Source organism: Agelaius tricolor, unplaced genomic scaffold (genome assembly GCF_023055355.1).
Source record: "Agelaius tricolor isolate 1412-34295 unplaced genomic scaffold, bAgeTri1.0.p SCAF_2, whole genome shotgun sequence".
Taxonomy (NCBI): Eukaryota; Metazoa; Chordata; class Aves; order Passeriformes; family Icteridae; genus Agelaius; species Agelaius tricolor.
In genome coordinates, this window is record NW_027269262.1 from 1522972 (window position 1) to 1545756 (window position 22785).

Below are 22785 nucleotides of genomic sequence, written 5' to 3' on the forward strand. Positions count from 1 at the left end.
TCAAGTCTGACACTTTTGCAGCATTATGATGAGCAGCGCAGGAACAGGTTACTTTTTTATTCAGCTTAAAAGTGATAAGAAATAGTGCTTTCCAGTACACAGGAAATTTAGTGGCATCATCTGGCACTCATCATTTGGGAAACACTTCACTTGGAATGGGTTGGTCATTGAGAACAGCCAGCATGTTTGCTATTGCTTCTTCTGCCATCATACGGATGGCCTGAACTGTTGCGGTTCCAATGTGCGGGGTTATGATGACGTTATTCAGGTTTAATAAAGGATGATCTCTGGAAGAAATGGAAAGAACAGAATGTGTTACACAATGAACTTACTCTGCTGCTTTCCCATGCTAGTTGTGAAGAACTGAACCTCAGCAACAGCCCATTCAGATCAAAGCACAGAACAAGCATGAAGCTGGGGGATGCTTGCTTACACGTTTCTTCTTCTCCATCCATCTTGCTCATTGCCTGGCCCATGAGTCAGGCTGGCAAAGACCCATCAGAGGTGGGAAAGGGGAATAACTTGTTGTTTATTTATGATTGTGCAAGACAGTCTGAGGTTTTGCCCCTACACAATGAGTCTCCCGGTGGAGAGCAAAATTATGAGCACACTTTGAACACAGTTTAAAACAATTCAGATTAACAGACTGGGAAAGAAGTTTCTTTACCTTGGCAGAGGCTCAGGGTTTGTCACGTCCAGAGCTGCAGCCCTAATAACCTTATTCTGGAGAGCTTCTACCAATGCATCTTGATCAATAACTGCACCTGCATTGAAATTAAATATTGATATCCTGATGAGGTTAATGAACACATTTTTACCTATAAGGGTGGGGAAGGTCTCCAGGGCCAAGTGAGAAAAAGTAGAGGATCTTTATCTTGTTAGAAAATAGAATGCCTTTTTAATAATTATTAACCAAACAAACCAAAGATTTTATTTATTAACCTTTAATTATAGGATGATTATGGTCCACTGCATAAGATTTTTCTAGGGATGAGACCAATACCAGTTTCAGTCTTTTCCTCATTTTGACACTTCCTGTATTATTATAGGCAAATCATTTAATCTCTGCAGATTTTCCACTCTTTTATCTCTGCTTTGTTTACTGATAATCTCTCTCATATGCTCGTTCAGTGCCAACAGAGCTGTTATCCCATGTGAGGCTTCCTTTCTACACTGCTGTTCCAAATGTTACTTAATATTTTCCCTTGTACCCCATTCTCCCTCACTGATGATAAACCTTTCAGTTATTTCCACTAAAACCCTCTGTTTCTAGAATAAGGCTAAAGAGAACCAACCATCTGCTGAGCATCCCTAATTTCCAGAGGGCCTTTGAAGACATAGCATATGATCCATGTTAGTCACAGATTTGTAGACTGCCAGCTACTTCATGACTCAAACAACAGAGGGATATAACAGACTGAGGTTGGAGAGGGGAATATCAACACAATCAGACAAAACATGACCTTAAGTGTGGAGCCACAAACAGTGATTTCAGATCCTCCTACCTCGGCTGATGTTTATAAGAGTAGCTGTGGGTTTCATCAGCCCTAGCTCCTTTTTCCCAATCAGTTTGTGAGTCTCAGGAGTCAGGTTCACAACCAACATAACAAAGTCAGATTGCTGCAGCAAGTCTTCCATCTTTGCACAGTAGTGGGCACCAACAGCCTCTTCCTCCTCCTTTCTTCTGAAGGAAAAATGCACAAATCCCCAAATTGACACAACTATTTCTAACTGAGTTTAACAATCAGTCAGCCCTAGGAGAGTTCCATAAAGCACAGAAACTGAGAGGTTTGAGACCAACACAAATGATAAGCCATTGATAGGCTCAGTTGGTAGAGTGGATGCAGAAAGGATGTGGGCTAGAGGGAGCAAGAGGCTACAGGAGTGGTGGGACACTGGAGGAGTGATATCTGTGTGAAAGCATAGCACACAGGCAAGATGAGGTTAGGAGGCTGGGGATGCAGTCAGACCCTGCTCTTCTCTCCTGTGTCTATGCCAATTCCTGTGGAACCTTTCCTTGTCTGACATGCCAGCTAGGACTTGTGATTGAAAAGAAATGAACTGTGAAAGAAAGGGAACTAGAGATCCATGAGAAATGAAGGCCTTTGTCATTGGTGCCAGTGTGATGAGAGATCTGGCTAGGGTGAGGAGACTGGCTGGGAGGAACAGGGATGCTGCCAGAAGCCTGAAGAAGAGTCTGAGAGGGAACACCATGAGGGCACAAGACTTGGTTTGCTTGGACAACATCTCCCAAATGCTTACACAGTCCTTGTTTCAAATTGATAGTGGCTAACCAGGACAGGGCAAGTGCAGGGGGAACTGCTTCCTGAAGGGAGCAGGAGGGACCCAAAGTGAGGAAGTGGTGGCACAGTGGTGCTTGTCACACTGCTTACAACTGCCACAAGTGCACAGGAAGGCTGGAGACAGAGCAGAGCTGTGGCTTCCGTCACTGCCCCGTGGACAATTAACTGCAGAAAACAGAAATGCAGAAACCTTTACCTCTGGTTTCTGTTATGGTACAGGATCCTCATGTTGAAGGCTCTGGCTCTCTGAGCCACTTTGTATCCAATGCTGCCCATCCCAATGATCCCAAGTGTTGCTCTGGTTACTTCCACTCCCAGCCAGTCAACAGCAAAATACTTTGTGTCTGGAGACACGGCAATGTGGCAGCCTGCGTGGAAATACAGGTTGAATGGGTACAAATAAGCCATAAATGGAGGCCTTGGGGAAATAAAAGGTTCATCACCATTACAGCAGTGGGGCTCTGGAGCACCCTTTACAAAACACCTTTGTTGATTTGGACCAGTTTATATAAGGGCCTGGATGGTGCCAATTCCTGCATCCGAGCCTGAAGCCTGTGTAATGCAGTGGGATCCTGGCTGGGTACTGTGCTGGAAGGAGTAACTCCTTGGGGAATTAACTTTTCCACAGCTGGTGTGTTTTCTTGGAAGTTCAAAAATAGCTTCTTTGAAACCACCTGCAAGCACTGACTTCACTTTTTTTTTTCAGCTGGGGTAAATCTCACCGTTTCTCTCCTGGATCACAACCCAAACCAGTCTCACTCCTTGAGAGGTTTCAAATTCCAGCTCAGCCAGGGATCTCAGTGAGCTTTTACACAAAGAACTTGAGGTTCAAAAAGATACAATAGTGAGAAAATATCACTGGGAAAGAGATGTTATTTCATGCTCAGGGGTGGAGCAGCAGTGACAAGAAGACCATGAGTCCCTGAAGAGAGAGGCAGCTTCTTATGAAGGTCTCTACTGGCACCTTCCTTCCCCAGAAAGGCATTGCTCAGCAAGGGAGTGGGGAAAGAACCTGCTTTTAGGGACACAAACTAATGCTGCTGGAACAACTTATTACAGCTTTGTCAAAAGGATTATCATCTATTTAAAAAATAATGCTGACGCTCTTCAGGAAATACAACCCACTGGTTTAGACAAACTGATCCACAGAGGTAGGAAAAAGAAGAATTTATACTAATTACTGCTCTGGAGTTGGAGATGTGGCCACTAATGCTCTGTATCTTCCTGCAGCTCCTAATGCTTCTTTCAAGGGGAAATGGAAAGTGATGGCATTCAATTTGGGTGCACTCTGTATTCAGTTTTCACAGCTATAAACAACCCTCCCAGTGAACAGCCAGAGAAGAATGAAGCCCCAGACATTATTCCAAACAGGATATCACATAACTTTCAAGTGCAAAATTTAGACAAAAGCCTTACTCTTGTCACTGTTGCCCTAAAAAGAAGTAAGACATAGGAGAAGTAGATGCCTCTGAAAGTTAAGGCCTGTGAAAATTTTTCCCTGTAAAAGCATCCCAAATATTGATCCAGAAAGATCATCTCTCTCACAGCAAAAGCGAAGTGTGCCAAAGAAGTAGCTAGGACCAAGAAAATTTAAAACACTACCTTCCACTAGTCTTCTGGCAGAGGCCAGCATCAAGGCCATTCCTATGTCTGCTGTTGGGTCTGCCACAGAGTGCGGGGTGTTGGTCACTTTCACACCAAAGCTTGAGATCATTTTCAAGTCTAAGTGATCCACTCCAACCCCAGAGTTTGCAATCACCTTTAAATTAGGCAGGCTTTCTAGAAGCTCACGGTCAATAGTTGGCCTGCACTCAAACACAAAAACAGATTGGATTTTTTTTCTCACTTCTTCTTTGTTTCCAAGAAATTCCTTCATGGTGATAAGGTGAAAGTGTTTCTTCAAAAGTGCTGCAAGGTCTTCTAGCACGCCATGAGTTCCTCCTATATCCAGGATCAAAACAGCTGGCAACTCTCCTTCTGCCATGACCTGAAATGGAGGAATAGAAGAAATACTCCTTTGTTTAGGAGAACACTCTGAAAGGAGCAATTATGTTCCTTTAAAAGTTATCATTTAAATTCACATGTGTAGATCAGGAAACTGATGGAACTCAATAGTGCTTTTAATCCACAGGCACTTGGTACTAGTGTGGTATGTCAGACAAATTCCAAGTACTTTTACCAAGTGCTGATTTAGACTATAACACCAAGGAATATCCACACTCTTACATCCAAACCCAGTCCTACAAGCTGTTCTTCTCAAAGAGTTTCATTTTGCTCCTGAATCAATACTGATTTAATACAAAACTAGTAGCTTTTCCAGTAGCTTACTCACCAATGCCTTCTATAAGTAGTGCTATTAAACAGAGGCTGCTAGAAATTTAATCAAAGTTTCTTACCTGTTGGTTATGGTTGGTGAAGCCAGAGGCAATGTAGGATGGCACTGAGGCCCAGATGGTTCTGACAAGGATGGTTTATGTCTAACAAATTTGCACAATGAAGGGCCACCCTTGGATAGCTGTTAGACTGCTTGCCTTCAGTGTTTTAAACATTCAGATCTGTACCTGAACTTACCTTATGCAAAATTTAGCACACTTATGTGCTGAACCAGTGAGGAAGAGCACTAGAGGAGATACCACTGATAACACAGTCTTTCATGCTAGAACTTTCCTCTGCCCTGAGAGTTTTGAGCCCAGTCCTCTCTATAGCACTCCAGCAAATGCACTCTGCAATAAGATAGGGGCTCCACATACAACCAAATACCTAATTAGAGCTCCTATTGGCAAAAGTGGTAGTTGAAGATTTCCTGCATATCTTGACAATAGCTGTGCCTAATTTCCTACAATTCTTTTTGCTGTGCTCTACTGACTTTTGATCTCCATCCCATTCTATCTCCTAGGCTTGTGTCCAAGAAACCTGATGTTTTGCTACCTGAATCAGAACAATTTTCCACAACAGTATGCTGATTTATTCTGGGCACACAATGCTGGCCAGCTGTGTCCTGCTGCTTCACTCCTCTCACAAAAGCCTTCTGTGAGTAATCAGAACTCAAACCTGTGACAAAAAGGTGTCAATGTAGGTTGGAAGTTTTTGTCAACCATGTTTACCCTTGTCCTGAGCAAACTCAGACTTATCCCAACCACATCTATTAAATGGCTTACAATCTTGGCAGCAGTACTGCTATTTTATCCTGGCCTGGATGTGCATTTCTGCAGTTTCAGTCTGCTGCTGGACATGGGCTTGAAGGGGCCTCCATGCTAGGACAGGTCTGCAGTTCACCACAATGTCTCTGATAATACTATCTGGTTCTCAAATGCAGCAAACAAAGCAATGAGGTGAACAGTGCAGCCAAATTGCAAAGGAAGACCATGTTTTTATATACATATCATCTTTTTTTTTGCCAGCTGAAGTTGTCAGCCACATGTAGTTGTCAAAATTGTGCAAACTTCCCCAGGTGTAGTCTGCATTTCTTAAAGAGTATCACACAACATTACTAGGATAAACTAGATTTGTGTTGCAGAATGAATGATGCATAGAATAAAAGAGCAGTTGATGTCATATTGTGATGACATTGTCCAGCTTCATGAATGATCAGAATCTGGTAAACCTGGAGGGCAGCTAAACTTTTGCTGTTAAGCAGGGAAAACTGGGCACCAGACATGATCAAGTGACTAGCAGATGCCAATGAGGCAGCACTGTATTACTCCATTTGCTTTCATCACCACCTCCTGCCCTATTACAATACACCACACATGATGGGCAGAGCCAGACTTGCTTTCACTTTGGAAGCACTTCCTACACTTCAGAAACAGAAGGGTGACCCACAAGGAAGCCTCTAGTTATAAACAAACCAGTGCACTAGAAGCAGGCTAGTGGCATGTTGATGGATCTTTCAACAAGTGTGGGCATGCTGAGCCTGCCACCATTCCATTCCAGCTCTGTTTGATGCACGTGTGACCCATTCACTGCCTACAGCACTGGTCCAACAACTGGTGTTCTGCTCACCACAGGTACAATCTTAAAAAATCACACTGATAACAGGAAATTAAAAATACTTAAAGGAACCTCACAGAAGGAAGGAGGCTCTCCAGATACCAACCTTGGTCCCAGTGCTTATTGTTCGTCTTCCAGCACTAAGTTGGCGCATCCTGTACCTCTGTTTGTAAATCACACTTCTGTTACAGCAAAGTCCATGAGAAGCAATAACTGGATGAAAAAATTTGTAAGCCAAATTTGACTGACCAAACATCAAAGGAATCAGTTTTGACAGACTCGATGCTTTGCTCCTGAACATAATTATTCAGTTATCAGATGTCTTCTCCAGTGTGCTAAATGTAACACCTGTCAAGGATATGACAATTTTGGTTTTGGACTAGTTCCATCTGTGTTATCAACAAGTTCCTTTTTTTTTTTTAAGTTGTCTCTTCTCCTTTTGTATTTACATAAGACTATATGCTTCCATGTAGGTAAGCAGTCATAATCGTAGTAAATCATTGATATAAGGTAACTGTACTAAGTTCTGGTCCTGCCATTGCAGAGAAAACTTTGAAAATATGACTTAGATTGAGACAACGGGGCAAATACGTTTAAGTATTAACTTCAGTGCTAACTGAAATTGACCTTATTTCATCTGTGGAGCTTGACTCACTCCTCCTGCGGAGTTTCACTCACAGATTTGTTGGCTGGTACTGCTATATCACCTTGGACTTAAACAAATCATAATAAAATAAACGATGTAATTTTTCCTAGCCCAGTTTTCAATTAAAATTAACAGCCTGCGTTATCCAGGATCAATTCCTCCCACTAACTTCTCTAAATAAGAAGACTAATTATACCTGAGCGACGACCACAAAGCACTAACCAGGGCTGGTTTCTTTCCGACGACGCGCCTACCACAGCTCGATCCCGCGGCAGCTGGAAGAGCCGGGAGCTCACGGCTCCTGCTCGGGGCCGGGCACATCCGCTCCTGCCCAGCCCCGCTCCCTTAACCCTGCCTGCCCGGGCACCGCCAGCTCCGGGGCTGACGATTTCCAGGGAAGCTCCGGCACGGGGATCACCGGCCCCGCTGCCTCTGCCCCTGTCTGCAGCCGGACCGGGCTCCCTCTCCTTTCCCCCGCCCTCTCCCTCTCCTTCTCCCCTCCCCGGACGTCCTAAAAAGGTGATAAATCAAGATGAGGACTCGGATGGTTTTTGGAGAGCTCAGCAATTGTGGGGCAAAGCTATTTGCCACCAATTGACATTGTTCCCCACGGCCCTGGCTGCAGTTTGTGGGGAATTTTTATAGTGGAGACTATGTTTTTGTCCCTGCCTGCTGCAAGCTAACCTTTCAAATGAGTGTCTGCTGTGAAATTAAGGGAACAGATTGGTCTGGGATGGCCTATGCCAATGGCCAGCTCGATTCTGGAAGCCAGTGCTGGAATGTGCTGGTTTTGCTGTTGACCACTTCCACTGGTGGGTTTGCCCAGAGTGCCCTCGTAGTGGTGCTTGGATCACCGGAGCGATGATGGAGCCCATGGAACCCCAGAGCGGGCCTGGGAGTGGCTGGGCATGAAAATTGTCATTGCTGGGGGTGAATACACTGAGAAAACCTCCCACAGCCAGGAGATGCCATAGCACAGAACCACGGAATTTCTGGGCTGGAAGGGACCTTAAAGAGCATCTGGACCAGCCCTCTGCTATGGGCACGGACACCTTTCGCTACACCAGGGTGCTCAGAGCCCCTTCCAACCTGGCCTTGAACTCTTCCAGGAATGGGGCATCCATAGCTTCTCTGAGCGTATCTCCTTGATCAAATCCCATGGAGGTTACAGGGAATGTACAACATCAGAGCGGTCAGCAGCAGAGAGTAGGAGATCTGGGCTCTGATCACCTCTGTTTCACCCTCCCCGTGCTAGCCGGCATCACCAATCCCCACGGCACGGCTCCACATCCCACCTGCGAGGGGGGACGCGGACGTCCCTGCCCAGCCCGTGCCCGCCCGTTCGGCGGCGGGGTCTCCTCCCGTCGGGAACGCGCCCGGTCCGCCCCGCGCCCTGCCGGAAATGCGCGTTCCCGTGCCCGCCCTTCCGCTTCCCGCCCGTCCCGGCGCTGCCGCCGCTCCGTGTCTCTGAGGGAAGGACGCCCGCGGGGTGCGCTGGGGACGGGCCGCACCGGGATGGGCGGGCCGGGGGGGCGCTCGGTGCCCGCCGGCGCCCCGGGAGGGCCCGGGGAGGGCTCGGGCTGTCAGCTGCATGGGCATCCCTGTCGTCCCGCAGGCTCCCCAGCCGGCCGCCAGGATGTCGTACATGCTGCCGCACTTGCACAATGGGTGGCAGGTGGACCAGGCCATCCTGTCGGAGGAGGACCGGGTCGTGGTCATCCGCTTCGGGCACGACTGGGACCCCACGTGCATGAAGATGGATGAGGTCCTGTACAGCATCGCCGAGAAGGTAAACGGGAGCTTTCTGCTCCTTCTGAGCTCAGTGTTCCCCATGGCTTGCTTGGAGCCTGGGGCAGCTTGTAACCGGGGTTCTTCACAGGTATCCCAGCTTTAGGAGGCAGCGGGAAAGTTGTGTGGTTTCACTTTCACGAATGTCTCCTAAAGACTGCTCTGATGTTTGCAGTGTTCTGGGGGCGGGGGGGGTGAAAAGAGCGTCGCAGGTGTTCGGAAATCGAGAGTGCTGCCAGTCAATAACCCATCACTGAGGGAGCATCGGCATTCAGGCAGAAACAGTGCTCGGTGGTAGGGCTGCTGCGGCTCCGGGTAACGCAGCACTCTCACTTCACAGTGGAAATGTACCTTCAGATTTCCATCTGAGTAGCTTGAAAAGTTACTTTCATTTTGGCTCTTAAGAATGGTGAGGCACTTAAATGTGCAGGATGGTATTGATTAATCTGTCACTCATATAATTCTGATTAATCTGTCAGCAATATTAATCTGTCAGTGATGTTATCCATGGACACCAGTAGCATTCTGCTGAATTGCATGGACTGAATAAAATTTTAAGAGCCAAACTCCACAGCTGTTTTCAGATGGAAACTGAATGATTACAAACAGCTGGTCACTTACTTAAGAAAGATACATAGATAGGAAAAATTAGACTGTTAGGATACACAATCACCTACAATTTACCTTTTCATATATTTGCTAAAGTTTTTGCGACACGATAGATGTAGAATATTGACAGCTCTTTAACTGAACCACATGAAGGAAGAAACAAAAATATCTGAATCAGAAATGGTAACTTGGGTAGGAAAAGGTGTCAGCTATCATAGAAATCACAGAATGGTTTGGGTTGGAAGGGACCTTAAAGATTATCTCATTCCAACTCTCCTGCTCTCCTGCACAGGTTGCTCAAGGCCCCATCCAGCCTGGCCTTGAACACTGTAATGAATGGAGCATCCAGAACTTCGCTGCCTTCATAGAAAGTTCTGTGCATGCTGCATAGATTGACATGGAGTTGTTTTTGTGGTTTACTTTGCCTTCTGAAGTTTTTTAAAATAACTTGTGTCTTGAAAATCCCCACAATTAAAGATCTATACCCACAGCCAGGCGTTAAGATGTATTAGAATACAGTAAAGAGTTGTGACATGTTTTAATACTGTTGTTTTGTATTCAGGCTGGTGGGAGTGTTATGCTCAGATACTGTTAGTATGGACTTGAGGCAGGATGCTTGGAAATTTCGAAGACCTGTTGGCAGCTAGGGGTGACTGGGGGAAGAAAGAACAAAGTAACTTCTTATTTAAAAATCTCCCTCTGCAGAAATGGCAAATTAAAGAGGGAGATCCTACCTCATCCTCTTGCTTACAAGCCATGTTTGGATCTCTGCTGTTTTAAAGAGTGAGTAAAAGTTCCAATTGTCCAGGTGTTTATTCTAGAGAATAATACAGAATGTTGATGCGTTATAAATGCAGGCTACATCTGAAGGCAATGTGGCTGTATTTTACATTTGTTGCCCTGGTGCAATATTCTTTTAGACTGCAGCATGTTTTTGGGTAGCAGTAATATTTATCTGTATTTTATGATAGGATAACAGGGTTTTCTTTTCAGTTTTCGTGGAAAAAGAAACTAGAATGCTATCTGAAAGTACAAAGCAGATTGTACTGAAATGTACTCCACTTGCAGCTGACTGGATTTTCTCCCCTAGTGTTATATGAAAAAGAAGCAAGGTTTCACTGAATGTCAAAACAAATCATAATTGTAAGATGTTAGATTTTTTTTTTTGCTTTGTCAGGGGTTCAATCAAACATTGATTGAAGCAAGAATTGAGTGTCACAAATTTTGTCTTAATGACCTTTTCTAAAAATACACTTTTTCTTTTCTTTAAAGGGAACTCATAATTATAAACCTATCCCCTAAAATACAGGGATTGGTTTGCTAAATTGATGCACCTTGTTTAAGAAATTATTTATTTATGAGTGAATAGTGTAAATTAGGTAACTTGTATTGGATCAGTTTGGGTTTAGGGAGGATTTTTCAAATGTTGTGCATTTATTTAACCATAATCAGAAGTGTGAATAGCTGTGGCTTTTCCTCGAACATTAGTTGTGCCTCTGCATTTCTGCTAAAGTTACATGAAAAGTGAGAGAGGAAAAGAAGGTGGGGCAGGGAAAGAGGTAGCTGTGAAAAAAGCATATAGGTATTTTAGCTACTGGTGTTTGTAATTAAAAGCTGATTAGTCTCTGTTCCTGTATTTTTTTCCTGCAAGTTTCTTTACTGTAAAGCAGTCTTTTGTTCTTCTAAACAGAAAAAACACTGTCTAGAAACTGGTTAGAAAGATGAGAAGGAGGAATCTTGGATCTTGTTCCAGATTTCCTTGGATATTTGGGCTGTAAGGTTTGCTTTTCAAAGGCAGCTGAAATCTTTTAACAACTGAAAAAACAGGAGCATTACTTACCTCTGACAGAAATTTCAAGAAACTTCACGATTTTTGTCAGTCATCCTGGGCATTAATCGTAGTGTCAATCTCATGTTGTAGGAATGAATTTATTTATTTTTTAGAAGGATATTGTTAATTAAGGAAGTCAGGGAGGAGAACTTCAGAGGACAAATGAGTCCCATGGCAAATGATTTTTCCTACCTCTGTGTTTCCTGTTTACTAGCAAGTATGTGAAGACAGGATACAGAATCTTTATCTGATGTTAAAAGTCCTATAGATTCCTCTGCTTTATAGTCTTGAGCCATTCAGTGTAAAGATTTCATAGCAGTCCTCAGGCAGAGACAGTTCTGTGAAGTATTCAAACAGCCTGGAACAGTGGCCAGGCAGTAATATACTTCTGGGTTTCTACATGCATCTTGAGCCATGTGGATTGATTGGACTGATCTATGAAATTACCATCACTGGGGAGAAGGGGCAAAACTGCAGCCCAACCTATGAAAAGAGGTCACACAGTTTTGAATCTATGCTGGTGTTTGACTTACCTACCCTGTCCCCATGGAACAAGCAGCTCCAACAGCCTGGTAAGGCAGAGAAAGTTTTGAATTGAAAGAGAGATAAGGGAAGTCAGGAGTGTCAGAAATAGTTAATATCTGTCTCTGAAAATGCTTTTATCTTCCGTTGTTGCACAAGTGAGGTGCTGCCCAGAAGGAGGTGTCTCACTAGAGTTTTGATTTTTTCTTCTGAAAGCAGTTGACTTACTGCAACAAATTTACTGTATTTAGTGTATGTTATGAGGTTAAGCACTTTCAGAGTAAACTTGTGTTATTATGTGTTTAACTTCTAAAATACTACAAGGTTTTTTTCATATTGTCTCTACAGTAAAATTTTGGTTTGTATTAACAAATTCAGTGTAACCCTTTGTAAACCCTTTGAAACCCTTTGTAACTACTGCCACTGCTTGTATTTACTTGGATTTGCATGTTTAGAGTTGTATTTTATTCTTGTTCTGAGGTGTCCATACTGTATCCTCAGTTACAACTCACAAATCAGGTAGAAAACTTGTTAGCAACCACTGCCTTGACAGGGTAGCAAAGCTGGTTTTGTACAGGAATGTAGGTTTTCAACTGACAGCTCTGTCTGAGCAATGGATTCACATCCCAGCAGAGAGAGGTCGGCCTTTGGTTTGTCTCCACAAACCGTGCACTTTCACAGCAGTCTGAATCCATAAATACTTCCCCTGTTTTTGCTTAAATCAAAGCTTTTTTGTGAATTAGAACTGGCTGTGTGTGAAGCTGGCTCAGATGATGCTCTGTACTGCTGCTGTCTTGGCTCCAATATTGTGTCTGAGACAGGAACTGCTTCTTCAGGCTCTAAAACTGGTCAGTACTGTGCAAAAAGAGACATCTGAGTCTCTGCAAGGCTTGTCTCATGTTGAAATGAAATGCCTCTTGGTGACAAGCTTGCTCAGCCTGGCACATTAAATTGCCCAGCCCCTAAACATTACATAGGCCACTGCAGTTCTTCTGCATCACCCTCTCCATGTTTTTATCTCATCGCTCCTTAGGCCTGAATTCCTATTTCCTATTGCTATCCTTGGCAGCTGGTGCCCAAACTCAACAGAGCACACACTCATTCAATGTGCTTTGTAAGCTAGCTTGTTTTGGAGTGGTGATCATGCCAAATTTGAAATTAGGAAAGCGAGGGGTAAAGAACAGAGCAGCTTTTAAAGTTTTGAATTAAAATTTGAGTCCAGCTTTAAGGTCTGCTTCAGACTTAATATGAGCTTTTCAGCAGGTGACTCTCATCAGTTTCACTTCTATGAAAGTAGGTCAGAGAGAAGGAAGATTCAATTAATGTCTTGGATGCCTGGGTCCTGGTGATGACTTGCACATGATTTGAGTGATCCAGTCCTTTTTAGTAAGATTTATGTAACAAAATAAGACTTTTATAGTCATTTCTCTTGTATGAAATCCTAGGCTGTTGATGAGCACTGCTAGTGACATGCATTTCTGGTTCTGCAACAACTCAACTAAATTAAATGCATATAGTGTCAAACTAACTTTAAAAGGTTTTTTTGTTCTAGTACTATCTGAAGTACAGAGTTCTTGAAAGTAAAGTTTTGGTTTAGGAGTGCTTATGCAGTGGTATTCTGGTGCAACATGTAAATCTCCTTTGACTAGTCTTTCACCGAACAAAACAAGTCCTAAGAATATTTTATTAAAATAATTTTTCAAGCTCCAAATTAAGTAATTGTTCAGAGATGGTGTGCTCTGTCAAAAGTGCTGAGTGTGTTGTAGAAATTTCCTCACATGGTGAAGGTGTGCTGCTGATGCTAAAAATGCCAGCAGGGTGGAAGAAGTAATGATAGGATAGAATGAAAATGGCTCCTCGGGTGTTTTGTTTTCTAAAAAAAGGATCAACCACCCCACAACTGCCTGCCAGGGCTCACCAGGGAATAGCTTCAGTCACTTCTCAGCTAAATTGGGCTGCCTCTGAACATCCCATTAAGGTTCTTAGAAGTCTTTAATGTAAAATTGAAATGGGTGTGAAGGATCCCTTCAGAGGGTTTGATATTATGACTGTTTTAGTTTACATGGCTTTACCTCCTGCCTGATTTAGAACATAGGGATGTTTTCATTGGAATGTTGACTGAACCTGGGACTCTAACTGGCTCCATAAAAAGCACAGTAAAAACTTTAAATTCTGCTTCGCTCTAGAAGAGATTTTACTTTCTTTGCTAGTAATACTTACTTGCATTCTTGAAGTGTGATTATTTTTATAATTTTGAAACTGTCTTGAAGCAGAAGTCCATAAAAAATTTATTTACTCTGTGCTTCTGAGGGTTTTTTTTTGTAAATAAACATTTCCATAATTTCTCAGTAAAGTGCCTATTAGGATGTCTATGTACAAGCTACACAATATTTTTCTCATACAAACTAATCCTGCTCTGTGAACTAAAATAAAATATTGTTCCATCAGGCAGGTATTATACTCATCATAGCATTTCCAGACTTTTGATAGCAAAAAATTAACAAGTGGAAGTACTGTCACGAACAGTGCATTCGTCATAGATTTTAGACCATGTGTGTCAACCTCAGGCTGGTAATTCTGGGCAGCCAAATGGGAGGGACCAAAATTGTGTTAGCAGGTAACTGAGGATGGGGAGACACAATTGTGGGCTCCTGGTGTAGTGCAAAAGCAATTGATAATATACCTTATAGTTTATGCATTCTGACTTAGAATGTGACGTGTGTGAGTGTGTAATTTCTACTGTGCACTTATGAGCTAAGTTTAGAAACCAAAATTTCCCCTAATTCCACTTAATAACAAGTATGCTACATCTAGGAAACAAAAGTGTGCCATGGTTTTCTTGCAGGAATGAAGGCATTGACTGTGACACTAGAGGGGAGGGATTCTTTTGCATCTGAGTAACTCTGCAAAATGAAAGCCAGTTTTACCAGAATTGTTCAGACTTCTCATCAAGGTCTTATTTCTTTAGCAATTGCACTTTTAAATTTTAGCTTTGGACCTCTCAGTAAAAGCTACTAGTTTTTAAATTAAATTATACGTTTACAATTTTACACAAATTGGATGTTTTAGAGGGGGAAGAATGCTTGGAGGCAGGCACCAGGGCATTGTAGATCATTAATTTTCTGAAGTCTATAAGCAGCTGATGACACAGGCAAAATGTGTCAGCTTGGCTTGCACAAAGCAACTATTCTACTTCTTTAGAGCTGTGCATGTCACTGTGAGTTCTCAGCTCTATATAAAGGGCATTTGTTTCTCTGGATGTTGATTTAGCATAGTATCTTTCTAGTTTACACTGGATGTGAAATGAGCTTCTTAGCTATATTGAAAAATATTTTCCATGTTAATTGGTTGTTGTGATTAACAATAAAAGCAAGGCTGTTTATTCTGATTTTATGACTTAATAATTTGGAAAATAGATGTTACAATAATGAAAGCTTATGCCTTTTAATTGGTAATATATATAGCTTTTGTATTTCCTGTTTTCTTCTGTTTAGGTTAAAAACTTTGCTGTTATTTATCTTGTGGACATCACTGAAGTACCAGACTTCAACAAGATGTATGAGTTGTATGATCCCTGTACCGTCATGTTTTTCTTCAGGTATGTGATGGTTCTGGAATGTAACTCATTTAAGCTTTCTGTTTGTCAAATACAGTGTCTCAGCAGATCATTTCCAAATGCATAATAGCACACTGATGCCTATATTTACATTGCTCTACAGAAGAGTAAACTGATTTTATAGGAAAATGGTTTGTTTTCCAATCAGTCTGGTAACAGTGTTTGATAATAGAGTGTAAATTCATGATAGTGAAAACCGGGTTTATTATCCATTTTTCTTAGTTTTAAATCTCAAACTTCCTGTAGAGAATACTGTAGTAACATAGCAGTCAAGCTTGCCAAACTTGCTTTCAAGATAAATCAAAAGTAATAAGGTTTTTTTGGAGTTAAGGTTCCTACATTGATGAGATAACATGTTCTACTGACAAGTCTCTCTGGAGATAGAGAGTAGTGGGAAAGAAATACAAACAATAAGGAATATGATGAAGGATAATTGCACTGAGTAACCATTTTGGGGGCATGTTAGGAGTTCTTATTCTTCCTTTAAAAATTGGCAGTAAAATGTCAGTTTAAGTGAGAGGAGTAATGATTGTTTTGCAAGCCTGTTTATGTTATAAGGGCTTCCTTTGATCCTACAAAGCATTTGGGGTGGGGTATAAGATTTCTTTCTGAATTATAATACCATATTAACCTGGTTTTTTGTTCTTCTTCTTTAAAGGAACAAGCACATCATGATTGATTTAGGTACAGGTAATAACAACAAGATCAACTGGGCAATGGAAGATAAGCAGGAGATGATTGACATTATAGAAACTGTTTATAGAGGAGCCCGCAAAGGTCGAGGTTTGGTGGTATCGCCGAAAGATTATTCCACTAAATACAGATATTGATGTTTCTTTGGGCTGCCTTTTCTCATAATCCTATGCCCAGTTACATTTATTCCTGTGTATGTGTATACATAAATGTATATTAAAAGAAAAAAAAACTACAAGTCCTTGAATATTGAGCATAATTTGAATGATTTAAAATATTTGAGTTCTGTTTGAGAAGCAGAAAACTTAAAGCCTGGAAGTGTCTTGAATATTACTGCAGTAATATTGTAGCTGAATTTTGGGGTTTTCTTTTTTAAAGACTCTCCTTTGTTATCCTTTTGGTATTACATATTGTTGCACACAAAAAGCCTGTTTGCAAAAAAAGCATTTTAAATTGTTTCGTTTGCTTTTATTACACAAATATCTAGGAAAATTATACTATAGTTTTTTTAAAGAATAAAGTGAGTTCCACTTATTCACCTTAATTTTTTTTCAGCTAATGAAATTTGACAGTGAGTAGAGATGGGTGCAAGTCTGTAATGTTGAAGATGACTTCTGTTGGGATTTCCTTGCGTATCATACTAGTCCCCTGTATCCACTAAAAATGTGAATAAAACAAGGTGCATTTATTAGTATTTAACAGAACTCAGAGAAAACATCTCCTGTGACTTTGCTCACCACCACACCCCCATCAGCCTAATGGACTTGTGGTGCCAGACTCCTTTTCCATGGTGGCTGGGCACTCACTTTGAAGCACTTGGTGAATTCTGCAGTGCCAAATCATAATTGCACTTCTGGAGCTGGCTGCAGACAGCAGCTAAGGAAACCAAAAGCTATGCTGTCACTTGACCTCCAGTTTGCCTAATAGTATACCAAAATGCACGTGTACTTGGGAGACTTGGATTGGATTCCACTGTGGCATAGCTTTTGAAATTTCCATTTGCATTTCTGACAACTTTTATGGTAATGGAGTTGATGTTGTGTGGGGGCTTGTTTGTTTTTTAAACTGATACATGCATATTTACAGGATTCATTAAAACCAAACCAGGCTAGCTCCCTTCTCCAGAAAGAAGAAATCCAGTTTGTTACAAGCCAAAGAATTTATTTCTACTACCGAGTGTGTTGTAGAGGATTTAGAAAGTGTGAAGAGAGTAAAACAAAAGGGTCTCAATTTCTGCTGAAGTTAATCTGGTTTAGAGTGGTCACTGATTTGGAATAATTTATGTTGGAAGGAAATGTCAGCCTCCCAGTCATAGTAGGTTCCACATAGTCAGGTTGCCCAGGATCATGTCCAGTGTTGAGTTGGTTGGACTAGATGATCTTCAAAATGCCTTCCAACCTTGATGATTCCATGTTCTCTAAGGATGGAGATTCTTCAGCCTTTCTGGAAGTCCTGTTCTGCTGTTTGAGCACCTTCATAGGTGAAAAAGATGTTCCTTGCACCTAGCTGGAATTTTCCATGTTTCAGCTTGTGTTGAGTAACCCTGGTGTGCAACACATTCAACAAGAGTCTGTTCCCCGTGCTCGGCCATGGGGTCCTGGTTGGCAGAAAAAAGCCACAGTCCTTTCTTTAGGCTGGACTAAGAGATTTCTCTCCAACCTTGTATCTGCTGTAGCCCACTCCATCTTGGTGGCTCTGTTTCACCTCCCTTACACCACTGCATCTCTTGAATGGGCAGCCCCCAAACTGACAGAATATTGTGGGTGTGGTCACGGGTGAATGGAGGGGGAACTTGCTGGCCCTACTTTGTGCTCATACTGACCAGTGGGTTGCTGCAGCCCTTACTGCCTGGGCACCCTGCCCACTCAGCCAACCTTTCCTCCAGACCCCTTTCCTGCAAAGTAGTGCCAGCCAGCCCCTCACACCTGCCCAGCTTGGCATTTTGAACTTCAGCAAGGTCCTGTTGGCCCACTTCTCCAGCCTGTCCTCCAGCATACCAACCTCTCCCCCCAGTCTGACAGTATGTGCAAGTCTACACTGATTAAAGCCTTAATTGGAATGATTTCTTCATCTTAATGAAGGCTGTAATAGAAGCATTTCTCCCTCATTAGCTGAGGTATTTTGCTAACCTGGCAATGCTTCGGTTTCCGCATTTTTTGGTAAAAGGTTCCCATTACATTTCAAACTAAATCTTCCCTGCAGAGTACCTATGTTTTGGTATACGACCACCTTAAATTTAGTGCAGATGTCCTGTTTTCTGACTACCAATTTCTTCTTCTGGACGTGCCTGGTAACTAGAATTCCTCATCTATTTCCAGGTCTTTAAATAAAATAAACTATTTTCATCAAAACAGCTAACATTAAAGAATTGAAATTGTCACAATATAAATACCTGGGTGATGTTACCTGCACTGGTGTGCACATCTTTGGGTGGGCTTGTGCAAAGAGTAACAACTGAGCAGTTGTAGCCTACAAATGCTGCCATTTTTTTAGTACAGAATGGTTTATTCTAAGAACGTATAAGTTAAAAAGGCAACAAATCTTACTGTTTTAATATTAAAATAAATACATTTTCATTCATTGAAAACATTTGTGATTGGATAAGTTCACTATATAGAATATAGTTTTCTATCCAAAACAGTGGCTTTGCCTTCTCTGAAACTAACAGTTCTTTTTCAGCTTCAGGAAATAGTGTCGCACTTAGATGAACAAACCCAGCTTTCTATTTTTTCCTGGGGCAATGGTTTAATTTTTTTTTCAAGGTTCTGTTATGACATGATACAAATACATTTGTTTTCCCTTAACATTTTTTGTCAGTGTGACTCTAGACTGGAAAATGTCGGAGTCAGTGCTATGCCGTTCTACCTTCATCTTCCTCAAACACATCCTCATTTCAGTGCTGCACAGATACAGTGAATAAGTAGGTTAGTGATTTATTCATGACTGATTCAGCATGGAGATAGGAAGATATCTCTCTCTGTACCGTTAAATACATCTTTGTGGATTGTCTTTCTGCATTTCTGAAAATTACTGCATACCTTGTGCAAAAGGCATCAGAATGAACAGATACCTAAATTACTTCAGAATATTGACAGACATTTATGTCTTTCACTGCGTAAGAAGTTCCAATGACAAGAGGAATTGATGTGTCTCAATTTGAATCAGGAAAGTGTGCAACAACAGGAAGACAACATCACTTGCATCCACAGCACATGGAAGCAGTGCTGCCTCATAAATACTGAGATCACAGAGTCAGCCATCCATCAGGGAGGGGGCTGGCATGTGCAAGAGACAGATATAAAATCCAGAACACAATCCTGATATGTAGTATCATTTTGTATTATGAAGTGATTCACTATAGCTTACTGCTGTGTTTGTGGTGAGTGTGTGTGAGGGGTGTGCTCCAAGCCACACTGAGAAGCTGTAGCAGGTTTAAAAGCAGAGGTACATAAATTGACACCAGCGAGCATCTTCAGCTAGGTCAGCAGACCTGAGGGGCAGGACTGGTGGGCAGGAACATTTCAAGCTACACACAGTTCCCTATGAATGGACAGCCTCGGTTTACACACTTGGGGTGAGTTAGCACTGCCCCCTTGTATATTGCACTCAGCTGGAACAGGCAGTAAGATGCAGTTTTTGTTTTGTAAAAGTGGTCATGTTCTTTGTCTCTTGGCAAAAAAAAAAATCCAAGGTATATTAAATATGTTTTTTAAAAAGCACACTTTCAAATCCAAGAAAATGCAGGTACACTAAATACGTAAACACCATTACTTGCTCACCACTCAAAACTAAGTGGAAATGCATAAACCACAGAAAAACTTAAGTAAGTGTCTTTACTCCCAATTCTTCATCACTGTTTTCTACCCCAGCGTCTGTCATCAGGTCAGCAACGCGCTTCTCAAGGTCATTGATGCGCTCGCCCATTTCTTCCAGTAAAAAGTTAAAGATAACTTCTATAAATACGAGTTCTACATTTTTACAAGTTTTTTCTTCTGTAAGAAGAACAAGCAGCTTTCTTCCAGATGTGTCAGTCTTTTACTTGTTCACGTTTAATGTAAGATGAAGCATGGACAAGGTCGTATTTTAGAATACAATCCCTCATTCTCTTACAACAGATAACAATTCAAATTCTTAGTATCAAAAGCCTTTGCAAATACTCATGAGTGAACTGTGTGAGAGCATGTTTTCTTTCTGAGGAACTCTTAAGTGATACCATACAGGTAACCTACAGAATTAGAATATGAGTGCTACTCAAACATTATTCAGGAAGCAGATGCTTCCTTAAAGGTCAAGTTTCAGAAAAAAAAATTAATAAATGCTTCAGAAAGCAGAGGTAGTTTCTGTAAGCACATGTAATAAGAAAGCTAAGAGCCCCTTCAGGTCTGATTTTCTTCTTTTGAGGGCTCACCTTGTCATGCTCAGGCCAACAGCTGCTTTTAAACCGTGGCTCGTTTGAATTGCATTTTTGGAGATGGATGCTTTTTTAAATGCACCTTTGGAATCTTTACACATAATTCAATGCTTATTTTACTTGAAAGCCAGAATTGCTGCACAGAGACTACAGTGCTACTTGTAGTGAAACACATTTTAGGGTTTCCTTCTTAAAAAAAAGGGATCTATAAGCAGACTGGGGCGGGGGTAAGTCAGGTGCCTGTACGTCACAGGTGTTTACCCCGTCACACATTCTGGGCTAATTTGATGTTTACAAGAGAAGCCCACCCCGCTGTTAGAAGCAAAGAGCCCGCTCGCACCCATCAGCGCGCAGGAGGCCCAGCCGCGGGATCCCGAACCCAGCCGCGGCACCCCACGTTCCAAAGAGGATATTTCTCAGCGTCAGCTTCTCCGTCAGAGCCTCAAAATTCTCCTGCAGCCGGCAGAGCAGATTTTCCGCCTGCAGGGGAAGGGGGAAAATGAACACCGGGGAAGCAGAAGGCAGGGCCCCGGCCGCACGGGACCCCGCAGCAGGACACCCGCCCGGCCCCGCTCACCAGCTGCGGCAGCTCCGCGGTTCCCAGCGGCTCCGCGGCCGCCATCGGCTCCGGCTCCGCGGGCGCGGCGGGGCGGGCACAGAGCGCACGGCCCCGCCCGCAGCGCTCCGCGGGCAGTCGGGGAGTCCTTCGCTGTCAATTCTTTATTTGCTGGAGAAAGCGTCCTTCCGCGCGGCAGTAACTGAATAAGGATGCCGAGGTTTGATCTTAAGATGTCTTATAATTTTATTTTTTTCAAAGGTTTGCTTCCTTTTCTCCCGTGCAATTAGTTTTGTGTGAAGGAGTGGTAAAAATACCGTGGTGGTTGAAGTTCCTTGCACTGCAATGCCGAGCGAGATAACATCAAAGGCATCAGCAAGAGTCGCATGGTGCCTCTTGCAGCACCAGCATCTAGGTCATCCCTGGCTTTTGGCTGCACAGTGTAAAAAAGCTCCCAGTACATCTATTACAGAGGTGTCTTTTTTCTGGATGCTGAGACTGTTGCCTGATGTAAATGAAGAGGTTTTCATTTCACTGTGCCTGTATGGTTAGGAGCATATCACTGTTAGGCAATAAATTACCTTAGTCAATTACTTTGAGTAATTACATATGCTAAATATGGCAAATATGTGTCTTCATGCACAAAAAATTTCTGAGCTGGGAATTACTTCAGTTGCTGTAAGCCTACCACTTAGAATCTTTCGTAATAAACTTAATTGTTCTCCTTCTTGACCTTCCCCGCCTCATTTGAGAGGGCGTGTTAATCTCTGAGGTGAAATTCTGGCATCAAAGCAAACCTCCGCATTGCTACCTGCTTCCCATAATTGTAGCTTCTCTGTACAGCCTTATTTTTTCCCACTCTTGCTGGTAGTCCTTGTTGTAGAAAGAAAAATCAAGCACATTTTGCAAAGCTTGAGTGTCCTAACAGTATTACTGCTCTAGAAAGCTTCTAGATAAACAAGTTGAACAATATTATGCATGTAGATAGGGTTTGCTTTTGTATGTAGCCACTAGCTTCAACCATACAGCCTTTTTGTTCTATTGCATAAGAAATAAGGAACAATAGGTGCTTCTTACCTGTTCATTTGTCGATAATAAATATTCTTTCCTTTAAGGCTAGGTAGTAGTAGTAGCTAGAGCTGTAGTATTTTTGCATTTTTACTTCCGATAACAGCCACAGTCTTCCTGGTTTTCCCTCCTTCCAGAAGAGCTACAAAAGCTTCTCTGTCATGCAGCAGTATTTTCTCCCAGAGGCAGTAGAAGTGGCTCTGTCTGCTTGTGCCCAGTTATCTTGAACAAAGCCATAGAGTCCTATTCATAGTGAAGAGCTTGGAAGGATAAAGAAGCAGCTGGAAATGCAGAGGAGCAAGCATTATACAGCCAACCAATTCACAGGGATCTCACTACATCTTTGTAGTGCCACATTTTAGCAATGGCCAGGTTACGGTTCAACTGAAAACAAGCATGACTTGATGAAAGGTTTTCTGTAATTAGCTCCTCATTTTTGTGAGGTAGGTCAGTGTGGTCAAAATAGAAAAAAAAATATAGTATCCAGCTGGCACAGCAATGAAGGACAGGCAATTAAAAGTGTGAAAGAGACTGAAAAATATTTGCCATGCATTTCCCCCTTCAAAGGTCTGGTTCTTTTACTTTGTGGGCTCAGCAGCTGATGTGAATGGCCCTCTTAGTTCAGATCTGGAGCTGAATGAGGCCAAGAGTGCACAGCTGGGTTTAGGAAATAAAAATGGAAATGTCTTTAAAGCTAAAAGTAGTCATGGAAAAGTTCCAGACTTCAGAAAGCCTAAGAATAGAAGAGACAA

At 42.3% G+C, this 22785-nt stretch overlaps 3 protein-coding genes across 8 annotated transcripts; 1 reads left to right on the plus strand and 2 right to left on the minus strand.

Annotated features, from left to right (window-relative positions):
- Nucleotides 1-23: 23 nt before the first annotated feature.
- On the minus strand, nucleotides 24-8335 carry LOC139601426 (probable 2-ketogluconate reductase). Of its 5 annotated transcripts, none has more exons than XM_071450515.1 (7): nucleotides 8235-8335; nucleotides 6400-6641; nucleotides 3906-4290; nucleotides 2500-2671; nucleotides 1506-1681; nucleotides 668-764; nucleotides 24-287 (listed from the first exon to the last, which is right to left on the minus strand). In XM_071450515.1, the coding sequence occupies exons 2-7, from the start codon at nucleotides 6592-6594 to the stop codon at nucleotides 131-133; spliced, it is 1182 nt and encodes a 393-aa protein (XP_071306616.1). In that variant the 5' UTR covers nucleotides 6595-6641; nucleotides 8235-8335; the 3' UTR covers nucleotides 24-130. The 5 variants fall into 5 exon arrangements, with proteins under 5 accessions (XP_071306616.1, XP_071306610.1, XP_071306624.1 ...); XM_071450509.1 differs by having other exon boundaries at nucleotides 1506-1684; XM_071450523.1 differs by having other exon boundaries at nucleotides 1506-1684; nucleotides 6400-6506; nucleotides 8235-8327.
- Nucleotides 8279-16245, plus strand: TXNL4A (thioredoxin like 4A). 2 transcript variants are annotated; one of them, XM_071450552.1, is made up of 4 exons: nucleotides 8279-8428; nucleotides 8555-8728; nucleotides 15184-15287; nucleotides 15964-16245. In XM_071450552.1, exons 2-4 carry the CDS (start codon nucleotides 8576-8578, stop codon nucleotides 16133-16135), a joined length of 429 nt encoding a protein of 142 aa, XP_071306653.1. In that variant the 5' UTR covers nucleotides 8279-8428; nucleotides 8555-8575; the 3' UTR covers nucleotides 16136-16245. The 2 variants fall into 2 exon arrangements, with proteins under 2 accessions (XP_071306653.1, XP_071306659.1); XM_071450558.1 differs by lacking the exons at nucleotides 8279-8428; nucleotides 8555-8728 and adding an exon at nucleotides 10042-10119.
- Nucleotides 16246-18477: 2232 nt separating this feature from the next.
- On the minus strand, nucleotides 18478-22785 carry HSBP1L1 (heat shock factor binding protein 1 like 1). The gene is given in 6 exon segments (XM_071450580.1): nucleotides 18478-19593; nucleotides 19596-19608; nucleotides 19836-19937; nucleotides 20830-20889; nucleotides 20987-21505; nucleotides 22043-22785. Coding segments are annotated over 5 exon segments (294 nt in total). The 5' UTR covers nucleotides 21032-21505; nucleotides 22043-22785; the 3' UTR covers nucleotides 18478-19519.